General features: G+C 38.4%; 1 protein-coding gene across 1 annotated transcript in view; it reads right to left on the bottom strand.

Moving 5' to 3' along the window:
* Positions 1-7982: 7982 nt before the first annotated feature.
* Positions 7983-22941, bottom strand: part of FUT10 (fucosyltransferase 10) — a 33630-nt gene continuing 18671 nt past the window's right edge. Inside the window, exons 3-5 of the mRNA XM_051964127.1 lie at positions 20501-20792; positions 15316-16151; positions 7983-11883 (exon numbers count right to left, since the gene is read on the bottom strand). Of these exons, the coding sequence (XP_051820087.1) occupies positions 11659-11883; positions 15316-16151; positions 20501-20792 (1353 nt within the window). The 3' untranslated portion in view covers positions 7983-11658. The remainder of the gene's footprint in view (positions 11884-15315; positions 16152-20500; positions 20793-22941) is intronic.

Here is a 22941-nt window from a genome sequence, read left to right as displayed (position 1 = left end):
ATCCACAGCACCTGTCTAAGCTAGGTGGACAGGTGGCTCATCCAGATCATCCGTTCAACTACAGGTCACCATCTGGACTAGCACTCGTGGCCCAATTCATTTTTCCTGATTTTGGATAGTTAAGCCAATCTTGTAAATGATTGCCAGGGCTCTGATGCTCCTATTTGAAGACATTGGAATGCTCTAGAAGGTCTTACCAATTGAAGTACGTTAGTTTCTAAGACAATAGCCAACATCTCTGATGCAAACGATACCATTTTGTGCTTAGTTGAAATGCAATCACCTATAACATGTAGTACATACTTGATCATATTAGACATCAATGGTGCCCAAAGGTATACTCCTACCCACCCAAAGCTTGTTTCTTGATAAAATCTGCTGGGATCAAAGAATAAAAGAAGAGGGTAACCCTGGAAACAACTACATGAACTGGCACAAAGTGAAATAAGCTGAACCAAGAAAGCAATTTATTCTCTAACAGTACATTTATTACTTTGATGAAGATTCAAAGAAGTGGTCACGTTGATATTTGTTACAGAAATTGTTTAAAGAACAATTAGATGTTTGTGTGGATTTTTTTTTAAGTGTAGAATTAAGTTTTATAAACTAAATAAATATAAACTCTGTGTGTGTGTGTGTGTGTGTGTGTGTGTGTATGGGTGTATATGTGTGTGTATGTGTATGGACCCAGTATGGACCCAGTGATGTGCTGATAGATGTTTAATAATATATGTAAGACCCACTTTAAGCTTAATCTCCATTATTAACATTTCTTAAGTTTAGACAGTCAACAAAACAATAAATCAATCCCTAATCTGTAGCATTTATTGATTTTCAAAGGGTAAATGCCCACTATGAAAATTTACAGTTGGCTCTTAAACCAATGTACCACTACATGGGACCCCAAAAACCTCCTCACCTCTGTTTTTCCATCATTCATTTCTTAATGTTGTACAGATCTCCCCACACACATTTTGTAAACAAATAATCAAAAATGAGCAATAACCACATCTAGCAACATATTCCTTTCCATGCTTTTAGTTCAGCACCTGGCTACAAGAGGAGAGAGGGAGGTGCCATCTGCCCCTTGGAATCAAGACTAGCCCTTCTAAATTGTAGGGGACATATCAGATGCTCAAACTTCCCTTCATTTCATAGTAAAATATTGGAACCAGTATCCTTGAATGCAATTGCATTCACCACCTCTGAACCAGTTTCATGTCTGTAAAATAGGAATGATGACAAAGAGACCTAACTCAGTTTCAATTGATCAGTGATGGACAGAAGCAGCTACACCCAAAGAAAGAACACTGAGAAATGAACCCACAGGGTTGTGGCACAGCTAGCCACAAGAATTGTATACCAGGACACATCCATTTACATCTACATGTAGGACACAGGCACAGGACTTTATTCTCCAAGTTGTTTGCCTCAAATCCACACCGGATTCAAGTTAGATGGAGAACTATTAGTTTGAAAGATCAGAACCACATTATGATCTTTATTTAATCGTTTCAGTCATGACCAACTCTTTGTTACCCTATTTGAGGTTTCCTTGGCAGAAATACTAGAGTAGTTTGCCATTTCCTTTTCCATCTCATTTTATAGATGAGGAAACTGAGGCAAACAGAGTTAAGTGACCTGTCCAGGGTCACATTACTTGAAACTGGATTTGAACTCAGAAAGATGAGTCTTCCTGACACTAGGTCTGGAACCTTATGTACTATGGCACCACCTAGCTGTCTATTTACCTATGTTCTAAATAAGTCTAAGCTGGTATCCCAGATGTAGTTGCTGGTTACTATAGAAATAAGGAAAGAGGAAAGGAACAAAAATGTATTAAGCACCTATTAATGTGCCAGGTGCTGTGTTAAGCATCTGCAAATATTTCATTGGACCCTCACAATAATCCTATTAGGTGGCTACTATTATAATCCTCATTTTATAGTTGAGGAAAGTAAGTCAGACAGCAGTTAAATGACTTGTCCAGGTCATACAGCTATAACTGCCTGAGGCTAGACTTGAACTCAGGTCTTCTTGTCTCTATACCCAATGCTCCCTGCACTGAGCCACTTAGCTGTCCATTGAACATAATCACCTTGAGAGTAAGAAAAAACTCATTCTTGCAGATACTATTTAAGTGACATTACACTTAAGAACCACATCATCTCTTCCCAACACATTTATGAGTTGCCCTAACACATATGAGATTTTTAAATTTTTCATATAATCTTATAAATGGGGATATTAGTTCATACTTTTCAAGGGTATTCAACCTTATTTTCAGCTTCCTATGAAGAAGGAGGTATGTACTTACATTTCTATAGTGCTTTGTGACATATAATATGAGTAAAATAATTAAATAAGAAACATAATTGTGGTCCTGATTTTTCTTTTTTCTTTTTTTTATATAATAACTTTTTATTGACAGAACCCATGCCAGGGCAATTTTTTACAACATTATCCCTTGCACTCACTTCTGTTCCAATTTTTCCCCTCTCTCCCTCCTCCTCCTCCCCTAGATGGCAAGCAGTCCTATATATGTTAAATATGTTGCAGTATATCCTAGATACAATATATGTGTGCAGAACCGAACAGTTCTCTTGTTCCACAGGGAGAATTGGATTCAGAAGGTAAAAATAACCCAGGAAGAAAAACAAAAATGCAAATAGTTTACATTCATTTCCCAATGTTCTTTCTTTGGGTGTGGCTGCTTCTGTCCATCATTGATCAATTGAAACTGAGTTAGGTCTCTTTGTCATCATTTCTATTTGACAGATATGAAACTGGTTCAGAGATGGTGAATTTTCCAGTTAAATGTGAGCTCCCATTATACATGTATTCCCACCCATGCTCCCTGATCAGGCCTTTGAGGCTTCCTACCCCTAGAGTGTGAAGGTCTTTTTTCAACATCAAAGATTTGTGTACTTTCAACATGATATTTGTACAGTTAATCCCTTTAAGAAGCTGTTGACTAAAGGTCCCTTGCAGTAACTCCACAGATCTCCTAGTTGGATAGTACTACACTCAGCAGGATATATAGCTATTCCAGAGGACTAGCACCTCTGATGTGGGGGCTTGCTAAACCTTTTTGGGGCTGCTCATCTATCTTTGGTGTCATGCTCAACTTGTATCTGTAGCATATGCAACGACCATAGCCCAGTAAACCATGTCAACACACAAGCTAAATCAGGTTGAGGGTACTTGATGGGCCACAAACACATTGATGAGTTAGAGAAATGTGTACCCCAAGCACATGAAGATTTCCTTTAGTGGAATATGTGAATGAGAACAATTTGTTCCAATGGCCATGGAGGCAGCTGAAGCCATGAGTATGAGGCACTTCGAACTTGGTTAGACATTGAAGATATCAAGGTACTCCACTGCATTCCTGGCCATCATCAGTTGTCCTTATTTTTGTCTTGCCACTAGACTTGATTATGAAAGTGAGTGAGGCTGACAATTATGTGCAACTGCTTCACTTAAAGCCAATTCATGCTCAAATCAAGCCATAACCCTTGATGGCATTTGTTTTCTTTGAAAACAAAGGACAAACAATTCATCTCATCATGGCCCTGCAGAAAAAAATCAGCTGGTAGAGTTCACAGATTCTATAGAGTTTAAAGATCCATGGAATCTATGCTGAACTATAGATTCAGAGCTGGAAAGGACCTTAGAGGTAATCTAGGTTAATGCCTTTTTTCTACAAATGAGGAAATTGAGGGAAGCATAGAGTTATATGGCTATCCTGTATCACACAAGTAGTTAAGTGTCTGAATTTCAAGTTCCCTGGTTCTAAGGTCTTATCTACTTTTCTCCCATCTCACTTTAGATCACTAAGTGAGGAGAAGAAAAACAAAACCCATTTAACAAATGTGTATAGTCAAGCAAAACAAATAACCAAAATATCCACTTAAAAAAAAATCCCATTCTTTACTGAGCCTATCACCTCTCGATTAAGAGATTCATTATTTGCAATCATGGTTGGCCATTGCATTAATGTGAATTCCTAAATCTTTTTTTCCTTTTTTTTTTTTTTTAATAAAAAGTAATTACAAAATATAATCATTGTCAGGTCCCTTAATTCCATATCTAATCTTCTTTCTAAAGATATATTACCTTCAGGAAACATTTTCTAAAATAACTCTTTTATGTACATATATGTTACTTTCAAATTTTATAAAAATGTGGAATTTTCTTACAGCATTTAAGGTAATATTCATAATCATTTCATCCTTGGTATCAGACCAAGTAGCCTTTTGATTTTCCTAAGTCTTTCAAAATGGTTTATCTTTACAATCTTATTGTTACACAAATTATCCTGGTCTGTTGCTTTTCTGCATAGGTTCATGCAAATCTTTTCAAATTTCTCTAAAACTGTCTCCTTCATCATTTCTCTCAGCACAAAGCTATTCCATCATATACATATGCCCTGATTTGTTTTATTTTGAAAAATCAACAACCATTGTGATCTACCTAAAGGAACTGGAACTGAAGTAACATATAAGACTATCTCTCACTTGAAAATAGTTATACTGTAGTTATATTGTAAAATTCAGTCAATATGAGGCATTGAAAGGAATACTCATTAAGGAAACCCAAGTTAATGGCTACCTTTTCTACTGTACTAGGGTACCTCAGATATCAATTGTTGATCTACATTGCACAGGATGTCTTTCTTAATGAGCCTACGCCCTCTGAAAAAGGAAAAGGGACATACCTATATAACTCAGCCCATCTGCTTGTAATTGCCATCAGTGCCTCATGTACACTTAGTCCCCAGTTTGTACCCTCAACACCATCTCACACGACTACCATTCTTCAGAGAGTATAGAAGAAAAAAAGAGAAGATACCTTATTTTACCACATAGCTTACACTTAAATGTGTTGATGGTGTTTCTACCTTAGTTAAGCAAGTATTAGAATGAGATACAAATGTCAGACAAAGTTGTGAAGAGACAGAGCTCCCCACTGCCTTTGCCCTCTTCACACAGGCCCATTGCCTGATCCACTAGCTCTTTTCCCCATCCATAAAAAAGAGACTGATTTCTCACCACCTGTTCATGGCTTACCAGTTCCCTTTAAACAGTCTGTGACCTTATTACATATTAAGGATTTTAGGAGGTGCTTTCCTCAATTATACCTTCTCACCCACTTTGGGCAGGTGGCTGAACACAAGGAAGACAAGTTAACACATGTTGTTAAGCATGACCTGTGTACAAGATGGTAGGGTTTGGAATCATCTGTATGAAGGACTTTAAGCACTTAGATTCTAAAGTAGTTGAGAAGCAATATGTTATGTAGTTGAGGGCTTAGCTTAAGTCAAGAAGACCAAGAATGAAATCCCACTAAAGCTACTTAAAAGCTGTGTGACCCTGATCTAATAATTTAATCTCCTTATCTTTCCATTTGTTCAGAAGGGTATCTCTTGTGACATCCATGACATCACACTGCAGGAGAGAAATGACAGTATAATATGCTGGATCTGGAGTCTTCAGACACTTATTAATTTTGTAATGCTGGACAAATCATTTAAACTCTGTGCCTTAGTTTACTCCTCTGTGAAATATCACTTAGCATGTATACATAGCTTTAGGATTTGCAAAGTCCTTTAAATCTGTGATCCTCTTCCTTTCTTATAATAACCCTGCAAGGTTGGTATTATTATTGCCCTCATTTTACAGAGGAGGAAACTGAGGCTGACAGATTAAATAACTTGCCCAGATTACACTTCTAAGTATCTGAAACAAGATATCTATCCACAAGATAAACTTTCCCAAATTGGAACTCCCTTAGTGTTGAATAGACTTCCTCAGAGAATTTCTTCATTATCTGAAATCATCAAATGGGAGAGGAAGTTGAGAAATCAATCACTTGTCAGGAATAGTCTAGAATAGATCCCTGCTCAGACTAGTGACTACTAGGATCCCTGAGAAGGAATGATTTAATAGATTTATTTTCTGTTTGTTTTATAGTTTAGCTCTTTGGGGACAAGCAAATAAGTGGAATCCCCCCTAATTGCAATTATTCCCCTAGTAAGTTTTTAGGCAAATGCCTCTGATTTCTTCAATGTACTACTATATAGGATGCCTGCAAGTCCTCCTACCATCATGGTGCCATATCTCTAGACATTCTCTGACTTGTCAGTGTCTTTCTAACATGAAGTCCCAGAACTCAATACAGCATGCACCAAATTAAAACAGAATGGACCTATCATATTCCTTCATCTAGAAACTACATCTCCTCCTAAGACTGCATACATCTTTAATTTTTTTGGTCTGTTTTCTTTCACAACATGACTAAATTGGAAGTATACTTTGCATGATTGGCCATATAAAATTGCTTACCATCTCAAGAAAGGGAAAGGGAGAGATGAAGAGAATTTGGAACTCAATTTTAAAATTTTACAAAATTGAAAAAAAATATTGAAAGTTGTTTTCCATGTAATTGGAAAAATAAAATTATTTTTAAGTGATTTGAGAGCAAAAGAAAAAATAGTTTTCAAAGAACCTTTAAAAAATTAATAAATTCCCTAGCTACTGAAGGTCTGTCTGGAAGTATCTTAAACTGAAAATTGGCTGTCGCAATACAGAGACATATTGGATACCTTTTATGATCATATAACAAGTTTATAGGGATTTTGCCTCTCTTGATAGCCATAGTGCATGTTTAATGATTCCACTGAGCAGAGAATGTTTAGCTCTAGTTTCCCTTCATGCTTGGGGAAAACTTTGAGTGGACATTGAAAAGAAAACTTTGACTTTTCTTTCCCTCCCATATTCTCCCACCCAGATTTACCCCTGAATCTCCTCTACAACATCACTGATAAGTAGTCATTCCTCTTTTAGGGGACTCAGTTTTCTCATCTGTAAAATGAATGCATTAGGCTCTTTCATCCTTAAGCTTTCTTTCTTGAAAGTGAATGTTGTTTGAATCCTAACTCAGCTACTTGGTGAATGTGGAGTAGAAAATAAGAATAATTACAAAAAGAACCAGAGCTGTTTGTGAGAAGCTAAGGAAGAAGAGGCCTTGTAAGACATTTTTAGTCAGGGTAATTAAATGGGCTAATACATTAAAAGGCCAAGCCAGGAGACTGATGAGAGACTTAAATGCCAGTTCTATAGTCCTCTTCTCCATTGGAAAGTTTGCCTCGATCAACACCTGCTACAACCATCCAAAAGTGATAGTGTGCTTTCCTCATTCCTCAGTGTGCGGACCATGCTGTGGGGGGAAATAACAGCAAAAAACAAAAAAACGGAGAATTGTTAAGAGACAGGTCAATTCTCTGAGAACCTCCACAGCTGTGGATCATAAAGTCTGAAGGAGTTGCAAGACAGTCTTTGCTGACACAGGTGTTGTGGACTAAGAACGAGATAAATTGGAGGCAGAGGGAAGAGGAGGGAGGTTAGACAACGCAATGGCCTCTCAGTCAGAGGTCAGAGAACAGCAACTGTCTCTCAGTCTCCTTGTATCATCCTATCACAAGAAGAAATCCATTCTGGGTTGGATCTCCAGCAGCCACTGTCAGATGGCTCCTGTGTAGTAAAACAGCTCTCCTGTTATTCCAATAGCTACCTACTTCCCATGTGACCTAGGGGCAAATCTCACATCTTTGAGCCACACTTTTCTTTGCTCAAAAATAAGGATCATTATTATTATTATATTATTTTCAGTTCATTAAGTGAACTCTGAGGTCCCCTGCATTCTGTATTTTGTGAATGCAAGAATGTATTTTGCCAAGGGTTCATCTGAAAAACTTAGAAAATCGATTTAAATGAAAAAAAAATGAATTGGGCCTGGCATTGAAGTGTTTTGGCTTTAATTTCTTACAATGAACTTAGTGAAGAACCCCAAGACAGAGCAAAGCAGGGTGGGAAGGACTGGGTATTGTTCATTTCTTCAATGTGGGCAAATATCTTATTTTTGAAGGAGGATGGGAAAAGCTGGAATGTAAAGTTTTAAAATGATGACTCAAAAGTCAGTTTAAAGATGAATGAATGAAAATGCATTTATTAAGCACTTAGGTAATGTAAACTGTGCTAAGTGCTGAGGACACAAACAGAAAAGACAATCCCTGCCCTCAAAGGAGCTCACATTTTAATTGGAGAAGACAACATATAAATGAGGTGTAAGGCAGATGGCAAGGTCCAGGAATCCTTGGGGATGCATCACAGTGTCTGCCCCACCAGTACTGGTAGAGGGAAACTAGAACTGAGTTAAAGTACAGAGGGATTCTGTTCTATTAAGGGGTGGGGATGAGGTGAACCATGTCTGGGAAGGAAAGGAAAAAGGAGAAATATCAGGATATTTGGGGGTGGGCTTTGAGATGGGAAGGGGGAGGAAAGTTCTGCTTGGCACCAGTGGGAGTCCTTCAGACAACCCTGTGAGGTTAGGAGAATGAAAACTTTCCTCCTTCCTCTTAACAATAGTAACATACACAGTAGAACAGCCTAGACTGGCACAGCCCCAATCAACTTGCTGGGTATGCTGTTGAGTATTTTATCTGTACACAATAGACAACTTCTTCCTGCCTTCTAAAGAAGACCATGCTTCTTGAGCTCTACAGTTTTTCATCACTAGTATCCAGATATGACAAGTTTCCAGGGTCTCTAGGACCTCCAATTCTCCCTCACCTCATTCAGGAATGAAGTGTCCATCTCTGCTACTGCTCAGGAGTGACAACCCCAACAACTCCTGTCCTGATCCAGGTCAACATGAAGCCCTGAGCTATGTATGGCCTTGCTGTTGCTTCTTTTCCTGTTTTGTCTATTCTTTCCTGCCTTGGGTTGGGAACATTGAAGAACAAAATAGATTAGTATAGAAGTCTTGTGAACTACGAAAGGTAGAAAGAGAATTGGAGTCCATGTCAGAGCTTGCAGAAAGCCAAGCCCATCCACCAGCACAGGCTGAATGAGTTACCAGGACCCCAGAGTGACGATTCTAGGTAAGATAAATAAGGTATGAACCCTGTTCTTTGTCTACACTGCATTGAAAAATGGACTTGGTGAGGGTAGAAGTGGGTTGAGACATCCAAGTTTGATCCCATTATCCTCAGGGAATGAAGTGTCATCAAGTGAAGGTTTCTACTTCTGTTCTTGCCATATTAGTAAATATAAAAGCTATAAAAATCCTCCATAATTCCAACATCTACAGCATCTTAGGACTTTCAAAGGGAAGTCTCTGATCGACATTGCCAGTACTTTATTACTAAACTTCACTTTACAAATAAAGGAACAGGTTTAATGTGGGCAAGTATGTATTTACAATCAACAGCAAAATCAGGTCCAGTGGACCCAGCCCTCTGTCCACTCCTACAATGCCTCTTTGAAATTGGTTACATTTGAGGTTCAGAGCTAGAAATTTATTTACACATGTTTTAAAATTCATTCCACAGATGTGGGGAACTTCACAAATCTTAAAGTGATATGTAAACACTAGCTATCAATGTTGTTAAAAAAAAAAAAAAATTGTCGACATGGGAATTCCTCTCAGCCAATGGCTTTGTAGGAATTGAGGAAATTGCCCAGAAAAAGGAAGTGCCTTGTCTGCTATCACCTGGTTAGTAAAGAGCAGACTTGGTTCTTTTCTCTCCTAATCAAATTAATCTCTTGAGTTCTGTTCTCAAGTGTAACAAGAAGGGACTTGTTTTTGATGAAGATGCCAGGCCCAGCAGGAGCTAGACAGCAAGAAATCGTATACTCTGCAAGGCCTCTTCCTAGAGAGGAAATTTTCTTTAAACACAGATCATGACCACATAAAGACTCTACTTGATCAAATATTCCAGTTGCCTCTAATATAAAATATAAAACTGTTTAGTTTTTAAAGATCTCCATATGGCCTCAATCTTTCCAGCTCATTGGAAATTACTCTTCCCTGAGTCAGCCAAACTGGCCGTCTCTTTTCCTCTCCCATGCACGCTCCATCTACCATCTCCATGCATTTGTATTGGCTGTGCCCCCTCCCTGGAATGCACTCTCTCCTTCCTTTCATGTCTTCTTTGAAGATATTCCTTAAACATCATCTTTTACATGAAGCTTCTTCTGATCCTCTAGGTGCAAGAACTCTCTGTCATCCCTCCCCCCCCACTACCTTGTAATTAAGAGTTGCGACCATTCATTTCAATTGTTTTTTGTATTTTTAAAAATTTACTTCTTGTCCCATCCATTGGAATGTCAGGTCCTTGTGACTAGAGACTGTTTTTCTTTTTTTTCCTGGTTTCCTGAGGTGGGTAAATGAAAATGTAGAAAAGGATCCCGGATTCAGGCAGGAGACTTGAATTCTGGACCAAGCTTTACCACTGACCCAATATCCTGTTATAAAGTTATGTTGTGGAAAACACTAGTGGGATGTGGGTACAAATCTTGGTTGTATTGCCAGGGTGAGCCAGGAACAAGGGGGCTCCTTTGGCCAGTGACTTGCTCTCTCTACGCCACTCTAGATCTTGAAGGATCCTGGATTCAGAGGTGGAAGGGACTCAGAAACCATCTCATCCAATCTCTTCATTTTAGAGAGAAGGAAACCAAGACCCGGAGTCTACTCCCTGAAAAGAAAGGTGACTTCTCCAAGGCCACACAAGCAGGTGGCAAAGTTGGGATCCAAACTGACTCTTAACTCTGTCATCTTTTTCTGTCAGCCTGCTTGCCTCTTTCTTGGTGAGTAGGTGACCTCCATGTCTCTTTTAGCTCTAAATCTTAGAATACTCTGGGGCCAGGAAACCCCAAAAGGCATAATCTTTCAGTTTTACCAAGAGTATACAGATTTTTTCTGGGGGGGTGAGGCAGGGATTAATAATAATGGATGTTCCTGTAACATCTTAAAGTTAACATATACAAGCTTACCTGACCCTTACAACAACACTATGAGATAGGTATTATTAACCCCAATTTATAGACAAGGAGCTGGAAGCTTAGAGAAGTTGTTGAGGGACACAGAACTAAAAGTTTCAGAAACAGGATTTGAACCTCGGACTTCCTAATTTCAGGTCCAGTGCTCTCTTTATCACATCACATAGGGTTCTTAAGGTGACTACTAGTACAAATCACTCACACCTACATAGAGCTTGGAGGCTTCTTGAAGGCAAGACTGTGAGTTGACTTTGCTTGTTCTCTGAACAGCAGAGAGGGACTTCCCAGGACCAAGCTCTCATGCTTCTCTCTTTCATACTTGGCTGACAGAAAGGTTGCTACCCAGTGACCATGAAATGGTCTTTCTGAGGGTAGGAACATCTGACACAGAATGTGCAAAACACGTCCACATGCCATCTGTCCCAGGCACTGAAATGGGCACTGCCCATTGACATGGATCTTAATATAAAGGCAGCAGGAATTTTAATCTAGCCATTTAAAGTGGACAAAATTAATGCCTACTAGAAATATTTTTTAAATATAAAAATATAGGATGACTTCTAAGAGTACTTCATGGGAATTATCTGATAGGGCTTATTGTGAATACTGCACCAATTAATTCCAATCCTAGAGGATAAGTCAACAAAACAACTTTCTTATCATTATTGACTTAAAATGTTATTAAGGCAACCTAAAGAGCAGCGTCCCACATCCATGAGGCAAACACCATCAATTCTGTGGCTCATGTCTGGGCAGGGCCTAAAGCTATAATATATAGTAGCTCTAAATTAATGATCCTAAGGGCTTGTTGAAGTCAGTCTTTGAATACCAGGGCCCAGAACTCTTGTGCAGTGAAATTCTGATTCCTCTCCACCAAATGCCGCAGGGCTCGGGCTTCCTTCTTGGACTGCTCAAAGCTCGGGATCCACATCTCCCGCAGAGAGGTCCATTGTAGAGCTGGGATCGGGAAGGCAAAAGCCTGGGGTTTGGGGCAGCTCAGATGCGTCACGTCTGCATTCCACCTTTTAGGGAGAAAACCCTAAGAGCAGAAAAGGAAAAGAAAGGCACATGATGAACAAACCTAATGTAAGGTAGCTCTTTTAAGAAAGACTAAATCCTAAGATTGAGGGGGAGGGGTAGAAAGGGTGAGATTTGATAATAGCCTAAGAGTAGGGAATGATTGGTGGACAGAGAAAGAGTTGTCTAATTCAGTTAAACCCACAAGAGATTTAATTTTTTCAAAAATAAATAAAAAAAACCTGAAAATAAATTTTTAGAAGGAAAATCTGGTCTGTTTCTTAAACTTTAAACTCAATTCAAAAAGTATCAGTTTTATAAATGCCTGTTATGTGACAGACACTGTGTATTAGGTCCTGAGGAGATAAGACAAGAACAAAACTAACCTAACATCAAGTATTTGGTTTATCAAAATGACAGCACTTCTGTGGGAGGGCACTGAACAAGATGAAGTGAGCTCTCTTAAGACAGTTGTGAAAATCGAGTAAGACTTATAGTAGGCCTGAAGGTCCTTGAGCGTTGACTCAAGGGCATACCTAAGTCCCCTTCCTGCTATCTTTCCATGACATCATTTTCTCTCTACTTCAATCAAATGTGGGCAACTATGCTGGCCAAGTTCAATTTCTTGGATGGTTCCCGAATGTAAGACCCTCAGCCAATGAGGATGATGGTCAGTGGTGGGAGGGGTGTTTACATTAGGGACTATTTAAAGTGTAAAATCTGTCCCAAAAGGTGCCTCCTCCCTTCTGGGCACACACAGTCTGTGGCAAGCTATGGAGGTGGGAGAAAGAACCACCAGGAAGCCAATTTTCATGAAATGTAGAGTGGGAGAAAAAGAATGATAGCTACTCTTGGAAGTTGGCAAAACACTTTAAAATAGTATCTTCTTGTGACAATCCTGGAAGACAGGTGCTACAATTATTTCCATTTTACAGAAAACTGAAGCAAATACAGGTAAAGATGATAGGATACAGCTTCTAAGGGAAATATAACAGTAATCCTGAGGTCCTCTGACCTTAGAGTGCTTTTCATCTAACAATCTATCTGTTAATGACTCTTTTAGTTTTAGGATAGCCTTACAAACAAATAGACAGTCTGCTGGTTAGTGATAAACAAGTTCCTAAGACAATAATGAAAAAAAACTACTACTCAGTTCTGCCTCTGGGCCATAAAATTAGCATATCAGTGCCATGAAGAACCAGATCTTTCTGTCTTTTCTGATAAATCTGTCTTCTTGCTCCTACTTCTTTGTTAAATCCTTTTGGAACTTAAGCTTACTTAAAATGGCTTTACAATAAACTTTGCCCCTTGACTTGGAGATGGGTTTAAGATGGGTGTCTTTTGAGACACCTTGTGCTGGTCTGCAACCCAACCTTTTGGGATTTATTTAGGGACGAGATTACAGACAAAATGAAGGGATACAATAGACACTGGAAACAGTAAATACAAAATAGAGAGGGAGAGCATATGAAAGATAAATTCCTCAGTGGAACTCAGGATTACCCTATAGAAAGGGAACCCCTCATGAGGTTGGGTGTAAAGTACAGTAATATTTAACCCTGGGCAGTCACTTAATTTGTGAATGCCCCAGCGTTATTCTGTAACCTTTACATTGCCAGTCTCTCCTAATTCCCAGGGCATCAGAGAATCCTCTGGCCACTGACTTTTGCAGTGTCAACTAACTTTAACCCAACTTGTCTCTTCTGAGGCCTTTAGAGGTCTCTGGCTACTATTTCTTGAATCATAGTTTAATAACCGATAGCGCGCTCAAGAACAGCTACGTGCAAACTTAGTCTTTATTATACTTGCTCATAATGCCCTGACCTGTTAATTCCCAAGTGAACACCAGGTCCATGAGAGAACTACATGGTCACTATCAAGTTCCTTACCTCTCTTGGCTCTCCATTCACTTGGTTCAGCTATCCCAGGATAAAGAGATCAACTTCTTGCTGTACTGGGCTTAAGAAGGGTCTGTGATGTCACACCCACAGCCAATCAGAGAGGGAGCTGTCTCCCATTAAGAAGCTATCTCTATATGACCAGGGTCCCGCCCATTAAGCAGTCTCTGGCCACAAAAATTACTTCTGGGCCAATCGACAACCTCCTGTTTGCACTGGGCTGACTCATTGTAAAAAGACGCTAACAGTTGGGGTATGTCTTTAGTTGACAGACTAAATCCTGAAAGGGACTTAGCACCTTAAAAGAGTTATCTGTAAGGAGAAGTGGGGTTGGAAGCACATGAGAGTTAGGGGAGATATCATGTGGCATTGGGAGGAGAAGAGGTAAAAATACCATGAGACAAGAGTACCGTGGTGGCTGACCCAAAGGAAGGTAGCAGCAAAGCCATGGGCCATATATTGCTTTACAGGGAAAATTTATCTTTAAGGTGTTGACATAACTTAGATTTCTGACTGGATTACCTTTAGAACGTGGTTCCAAGTAACTAAACTGATCTCCATTATCAAAGCTTTCTTCCTGCCTGCCTAAGAAATTAATTTTTATCAATTTCTCTGCTAACATTGTATTAGGTGTGGTTCATCAAAGGGATTTGCCCAAGATCACCAAGCTAGTAAGTGCTGGAGTTAGGATCAGAACTCAGGCCTTCCCAGCTGTAGCCCCTACCTGATAAAGAGTGACATGTAACAGAGAGCAAGGAAAGGCAAGCTGAATTCAAACTATGGAATATTTGAAAAGCCCAGCTTCTTGAGCAGAGGCCCACCATGTCAGAGCTGTGGTTCATGGTTCAGGATGATCGCTTGGTAGCTGTGGGGAGGGGCAGGGAGACCAAAGAAGAGGCTATTGGAAAAGTGCAGAAGAAAAAGATGAAGACCTGCATGGTGAGAGTAGCAGCCGTGGGAATGAAAAGGAGATGGTTTACTGTAGAGGTAGAACCACAATATGTGGAGGACTTAGCAAGTAATTTTGCGATGGATAAAGGAGTGGAAGAAATAAAAGATGGTTCTGCGGTTGTAATCTTGGTGACTGGAAGAATGGTGGTATCTTCCCCAGAAAAAAAGGAAGTTGGAGGTCACAAAACTGACAAGATGGTAGAGGAGTTGTCTTCAAGTTTCTCTGTCCCTCAATTCTTCCACATCAGCAGAGGGGAGTTTTATTGACCACTAAGAGGTAGCATCTTCATTGCTGACCAGATTAAGAATAGGCATATCTTTATTTTTCTTAAAGGCACAAGGTTGACCTGCTATACCTACTGTTACTCTTCAATTATTTCAAAATTATTTTGTTTTTCCAAATATATGTAAAGATAGTTTTCAACATTAATTTTTGTAAAACTTTGTGTTATAATTTTTTTTCCTCCCTCCTTTAGCCCAAAGCCCTAATAGTTTAGGTGATTTGCCTGGGACCATATTACTAAGACCTATTCTTTGCAAACCAAACCCATCCTTGTCTTTTGCACAGGCAGAAGGACCCACTTCCTGAGTTCTCAATTAGTTACCTTCTCTTGCAGCCTGATATTTTCCCACACCTTGTTACACACCATGCATTCAAAGGCATCAATGTAGTTGTCCTGCGTGATGTCCTGTACACCCCACCTGCGCTCCTTCAAGGTCGTGAGAAGCCGGTGGTTGGAGATCTCACCCTTCAGTTTCCATTCTATGTAGGCCTCGTATTCTTTGTCATTGTTATCCAGCTGTTTAATGAAGCCTGCCAGCTCCCGAGGGTGAGAAAACCCATTTACCAAAATGGCACTTTTGTTGCTGGGAAGCCAGTCAGTGATGCTGGGTGAGCCATAGTACACAGGGACCACGCCCAGCTTCAGAGGTCGCCAGAATTTCTCTGTGATGTAGTCATCACAGACTGCATTCTCAAATGCAAGGATGAACTTGTACTGTGCAAGGATCCGGTAGAAGCCATCATCATCCATAGAAGCTGGGTTTTTCAGCTGTGGAGGGAGGTCTCGGTTTCGCAGACATTCACCGTAAGAGTCCACTTGGATGTGACTCATCAGCTCCCGCACATAACTGTCCCGGTCTGAAGGTGGGTCGCAGTCAGACTGCACGTACACCAGTGGGGCCAGGCGCTGTCTCAGGCTGTTTTTGGTGTGCAGAGGAACCATGTACCTTAGTGACTTCAGAGCATCTACACTTTCTAGATACTGAGTGGTTAATGGCAAGTGGGAATGGCGGCTGAAGGTAGCCGTATGATTAAATAGTGTGATGACAGGCTCATGGAAGAGCTTGTAGTTGTTTTTAGGAGACTCTTCATGAAAGAGGGCCCAGTCATGATGGACTTTCCGAGGCAGAGGCAAGCTGTCTATGCTAAAATCAGTACCTAGAAAAGACAAGCAGCAAATGTTGTAATCTCAGCTGTGGAGGGGATTTTGGAGAATGTCTCCCAGACTACCTTACTCATGAAGACATTAGGGTTTTTTTGCTCCAGGGGTCCCAACACACTATTTTTATTGTTCTTTTCTAGACTCTTAGAATAATTTAAATGGGCAAAATTGTCACAAATCTTCAAATAGGGGAAAAAAAAAGGTAAGTTAATTTTTTTCTTGTTCCCAATGTGAGGATAAAATAACTACAACAAAAAACAAAATCTCAGGTAAAAAACACATATTATACTCAGCAGGGACTTAATGGATGCTTATTGATTGACTATTACTGAATCAAGAAAGATAATGATATAAAATGGTCTGCAAATCTACAAGTGCTTTAAAATGTCTGAACAGGAGAAAATAGCAAATTACTCCAGTATTTTTGCCAATGTCATGGGAAGTCAGACACAACGGAAATGGTTCAACAACACAAAATTCATGTTACTTTTTTACATTCCTCAGACAAATAAGTCATGTACAGGCAGAAACTCTATATGGTAAGTAGTTCCTTCTCATGTGTTTGGCATATAAACAAGGAGACTTTGTTGTTATGATGAAAAAGAAGAATTCACACACTACCATATTCCAAAAGGATATAATACTAGTTTACTGGGATGAACATGATTTTTTATTTTGGATCTGTGATTTCTTTGATATTTGGAAATATAAATGGATCTTCCTTTAATCTGATAAAGAATCTCTCTCTAAAATCAAGAGTCAGCATTATATATAGTAAGGAATCCTTTCCACTAATATCAGGGGAAAACAAGATATTAATTATAACCACTACTAGAAATAGTGGCAATAGCAATAAGACAAGAAAAAGAAATAGAGGGAATTAGCACAAGCAAAAAGGAAACCAAAGTATCCCCATTTGCAGATGATATTATGCTTTACTTAAAGACTCTAGAAATTCAACTAAAATTAATTGAGGCAATTAATAACTTTGGCAAAACTTCAGTATATAAAATATATCCATATAAATACATCAGTATTTTTATATATTTTCAGCAAAACAAAGCAAGGAGAGAGAGAGAAATTCCAAGCAAAATAACTACAGAATGTACAAAATACTTGGGCTCTATTCAACAACTAGATGAACAGAAAACATTTTAAAATATAGACCTAAATAATGCACATGGATAGTCTGAGCCAATATAACAAAAATTATCATGCCACCTAAATTAATTGACTTATTCTGTGCCACATTACCAAAGGACTATTTTATAAATTTAAAAAGAAAAACTCATCTGGAGAAATAAAAAGTTTATCATCTCAAGAGAAATAATGGAAAAAACTAGGCTGAAATGCTACAAAGCAGTAATCATCAAAATACTTTGGTCCTGAATTAAAAAAAGAGAGGCTGATTAGTAGAACAGATGCGGTATATCGTATTGATGCAAACAAACCTACTAGCTCAATGTTTGATAAACCAAAAGACCCCAGTCTCTGGTGGAATAAGGACTCACTATTGAACAACAATAACAACAAAATTACAGGAAACTAGAAGAGTCTGGCAGAAATTAGATTAAGACCAATATCTAACATAATAACACAAGATAAGTTATACGTATTTTGGATATAAAAGGTCACCTTATTCACAAATTGGAATAGCAATGAAGAACATATCTTTGGCAACAATTAAAGCATTTACAATTTTACAACAAATCATAGAAAAGATCCCAGAAGATAATAGTGATACTTTTTAATACATAAATTAAAAAAAATTTTTGAACAAATAAAACCAAATGTTATTCAGTTGTTTCAGTCATATCTAACTCTTCATGACTCCATTTATAGTTTTCTTGACAGAAATATTGGAGTGGTTGGCCTTTTCTTTCTTCAGCTAATTTTATAGATGAGGAAACTAAAGCAAACAGGTTTACTTACACAGGGTTATATGGCTAGTAAATGTTTGCGGCCAGATTTGAACTCATGAATATGAATCTTCCTAACTCCAAAAGGACTGGCTCTCTATCTACTGTACCACTTAACTACCCCTATTAAACTCGGGGGGGGGGGGGGAGGAGGTTTTAAAGCAACTTTCTCTGATGGAAATCTGAAACTCATGATATGTAAATGATTGATTCAAATTTATAACCACAAGAGCCATTTCCCAACCAAAAAAAAAATTGGTTGAAGGATATGAACAGGTAGTTTTCAAAGCAAGAAATGTAAGTTATCAATAAATAATTTTTAAATACTCTAAATTACTAATAACTAGAGAAATACAAATCAAGGCAGTTTTTATGTTCTATCTGGCAACCTACTAAACTGGCAAAAATGACAAAAGGAAAATGGCAATTGTTGGGGAAACTGTGGAACAATAGGCACACTAATACATGTTGTGTATGCTGTGAATTAGCTAATTCTTTTGCAAAGTAACTTGGAACTATATCCCTAAACTAAACTACATTGATACTAATATACTCTAACCTGTGTATATACTCTGACCAAATGACATCGTTAATAGGCCTATGCCTCAAAAAGATTAAAAAAGGAAGAAAAGGAAACATACATTAGAAAAGTATTTATAATAGCTCATTTTTAGTGGCAAAGAACTGTAAACTAAGAGTTAGTGAATGGCTGCACAGATGATATAATGGAATATTATTTTTACTGGAAAAAACGATGAAAGAGAAACCTGGGGAGATTTATATGAAGTTGTTTATTTTTCATTTTCAAATGGGACCAAGGACATCATGAAGTTAAGATAATAGAGTGGATGATGGGTGATGTCTTCACTTGCCATTTGTACCAGAGAGAACTATGGAGACTGAATGTGGATTGAAGCACACTATTTTCACCTTTTTTGTTTGTTTGTTTTCTTTCTCATAGTTTTTTCCCTTTTGATCTGATTTTTTGTGCAAAACATGACAAATATGGAATTATGTTTTAAAAGACTGTACATATTTAATCCACATCAGATTGCTTGCTGTCTTGGGGAGGAGAGAGATAAGGAAGTGAGGGAGAAAAATTTGGAACTCAAAATCTTACAAAAATGAATATTGAAAACTATCTTTACATGTATTTGGAAAAGTAAAATAGTATTGAAAATTTAAAAAAATTTTAAAAGTTACTATATTTTAAAAGAAAATCAAAGTACAGATACTAGAAATTTAATTTCATATCTTTTTTCTGTTCCATGTACATGAAAACATTAATTTAATTAATGATAAAATTCATAATTAAAAAAATTTTTTTAACATATTAAAGTAACTTCTATGCAAAGCATTAACACTATTTCCCAAGTCAGGGACTTCTTACCTACTTCATGTCCTACAAAGACCTCAGGCCCTCCTGCTCAGCTCAGGGCTCAGAACCATTTAAGATTAGACTCGAAGTCTACAGACCCTTTCTCAAATATAATAACTTAACATATATAAAATACATAGGATTAAGGAGGAAACTAATCATAAAATAAAGTTATCAAAAATAAATTTTTTTAAAATAAGTTTCCAAACAACAGGGTAACTTGCTCTAGAATGTCCAAAGGATACCAGACTCTTGGAACATGACTTGGACCCATGGCCTTTCAAGAAGACAATGAACAAAAATTATTTTGACACTTATTTCATCATTATAAAGGGTTAGCATGGCCTTAGAGATAGTTCTGTGCTCAAGTCTCTGATACTAGTTTACATCCAGCTTCTGGTACTTGTAGCTGTATGACCCTGGGAACCAATCACTGTGAGCCTATGGCAATCCCTAAACCTCAGTTCCAAAGTCATAAATAGGGTGAGGTCAGCACTGGTGAAGAGAGTTCCCATACCTAGGAATCAGAAACACACTGATGATACAAAATTTTATTTTCCCTTCTCCGACTAATTCATCAGTAATGAAATAGCAAAAATGTTTGGGTAATGTTCATGGCAAAGAGCTATATCTGAGACAAAAATCTCCTGATTGTCACAGAGACATTCACATATTAAATTCTACTATCTGAACTGAGTGCATCCATTTAGCTTGCTGAATTGTTGTCTGCACTGACAATCTAATTCCCTGAGATATCTAATTCACATACAAATGTCTTCGCTCCATCTATGCCAAAGTGAGACAGTAGAGAGAGACAGCATTTGTCTCTACTCCCCTGTCCAGTTAATGGATAAGGGTTCGACCAATACTAGGTAGATCCAAATGCCTTGACTTTCGGCACCTGAAGGACTAAATAAGGCTGCGTCTGATCAGGTCCATCTCAAACCAAAGTTGTTCTAGTAACTCCTTTGGCTAGCATGTAACTAGTCATTAAAAAATGAGAGTAATAAAGAAGAAAAAATTTTTAAAAGACAAACCTACTACTTACCATAGAACAGGAATGCTTTGGTCAGATGGTGATGCTGGTAGCTCCGATTGATGGTAAAAAAGCAGCTATCTGCTCCACAGTGACCTAATCTCCCTGTTTCCCCAGTCAGTGGGGACCACCAGAGCATGATAGGATAGCTGTCTGCTTTGGATATCTTCTTCTTATTCTGGTACAGTCCTTTCTTAAGAAATAGATGGAGATGTTTGGTGGCTTCTTCAGGTTTTTGCTGCCCATCTTTCAGATTAGTGTTTTCTATCTTCAGTCTTTCAAATTTGCCAAGCTCACTGACTACCTGGGGAAGAATAATAATACCTGGAATTTGCATGGTTATTCAAGATTTGCAAAGTACTCTGAATACATTAACTTATTAGAGTTTTAACTCCAGTCCTGTGAAGCAGGGACTAAAAAAAGCACAATCCCCTTAAAAAGGGGAGACAGTTTCCCAGGAGTTAAACTACTTATTCATAATCACTAAGCAGTGAGTATAAAGGGTGAGAGGTGAGATCTACCTGGTCTTCCTGCCTCCAAGTCTAGATCTCTTTCCTCTACACTAAGCTGACTCTCAAAGACTCACTACGGTGTTATCTGTCTGTCAGATCATAGGGTTAAAACATGCTGATTTCCCACCTTGTTTTAGCAATCTTTCCACTTGAATACCTTTCAGAAAGAATGCAAATGACTACATTGGCCTTGGGAGGAGTGAATTTAAAAGTCCATTTTATTACACAACTGCAGAAGCAGATATGTCATAGAATAGACATACTTGGGAGTACAGATGCAGTCTGAAACGCAAGTCCCTCCCTTATTTACCCCACTGGCTGGGTACTATGTAATGGGCTGAAACTGAGCAGATGCACTGAGGTTCAGACAAGCAAGCACTTAAGGCTAATTACCAATTGGACAATACTCTATTAGCATTTGCTTAGAAAATGGCCCGCCCACCATTCTGTGCGGGCTTGATCTGTTGGTGTATAGAGAGATTGGGAGGAGGGATTCGAGGATGGAGTGAGAAAGCCAGAGTTACTCCTAGCCAGATTTGTGTCGCCATTCCTCTCCGTCCACAAAGAATAAAGATCAAGGACTTTTGCTTATCCTGACTCTAGCTGATTCTAAAGAATCCAGGGTGCTAATGGGGTCATCACAGTACTATACAGGTTACAATCTATACCTAGAGTCTAGTTCCTCAACTGTGACTCTTCACCTCTGATAACAGCATGATACATCTTCCCCCCAAGTGAGTCTAAGTCCTTAATTACATCTTCCCTTCCATTTGTGAGTCTCTACCTTTAATTACATTTTACAAAGTGTTTCTTATCCTAAATCCCCACCTCTGATTACATTTTTCCCTCCATAAATTTTTGTTTCCTTGTTTCCTCTTAATATAACCTCCATTTCTTAGGTTTCAAGTTCATTTTTTTGATTTAAGCTCTTATCTAGTTCTCATCATCTCTTTCATGTCTTTGTTTTCATTCTTTTGCCTTTTTCTCCATCATGGGGGAGTGTAGAGAATCACAAAATCTAACTTGGAAACAGTCTTAAAGATCCTTTAGTACAAACCACATCTAACCAACCATGCCCTCTCCAATAATCTTGAGAAAGGCAATATATACTTTTTTTCCATTCAGGATTAAAGACTGTTAGACAGGGAAGAAACTATTTTTCATCTGCTGCTTTGCTTGATTTGAACCCTATTTATTGCCCACCCTTACTTTGCAGTTTCCTTCTGTGGGCTATCTTTTCTCCCCCTTTGCACCATATGCTCCTTGAAGGTAGGGACAATTTTTTTCTTCTTTGTATCGCCAATATTCAGAATCCAGGAAGTGCTTAATAAATATTTATTGAACTGAAATTAGAGGTCATTGTCTAGTCCAACTCTCTCATTTTACAGAAGGGAAAACAAAGATGTAGGAAAGTATAGTGATTTATCCAGTTATTTAATTACTATTTTTAAACAGTAAGCTTTTACTAAATGCTTGATGGAGACTGCTTGATTAAATAGCAGAGCTAAGATTCAACCTAAATGTCTTTTCCTGGGGACAAAGAGGAGTACATACCCGTGTTTTGCTCATCTCAAATCTGCCATCTGGCATCCTGGAATCTGGTAAGCCACAAAGGAGTTCCTCTCTCCTGACCTAAAGCTGTTCCTGTCCTCCCTGTCAAATACTTCTTGATATATTTTTTTTTTTTTTGGTCTGACTCAAAGATGGTCAAAGGCAATCTGCTCCCTCCACTCCCTTCCCACCAAATCTCATCTGCTGGTCTTCTTAGAGAGGCCATGGTTGGTAGAGCTGTGAAATTGTCAAACCAGTCTGAAGAACCATTTAAAACTAGGTACAAAGTGATATAAAATTGTGTATATCCCAACATGACAAATATGGAAATATGTTTAAAAGGATTGTACATGTATAACCTATATCAGATTGCTTGCTGTTTTGGGAAAG

This window comes from Antechinus flavipes, chromosome 6 (assembly GCF_016432865.1).
Source record: "Antechinus flavipes isolate AdamAnt ecotype Samford, QLD, Australia chromosome 6, AdamAnt_v2, whole genome shotgun sequence".
Lineage (NCBI taxonomy): Eukaryota > Metazoa > Chordata > Mammalia > Dasyuromorphia > Dasyuridae > Antechinus > Antechinus flavipes.
Note: the sequence above shows the minus strand (reverse complement) of the source record. Positions and strands in the feature narration are given on the sequence as shown.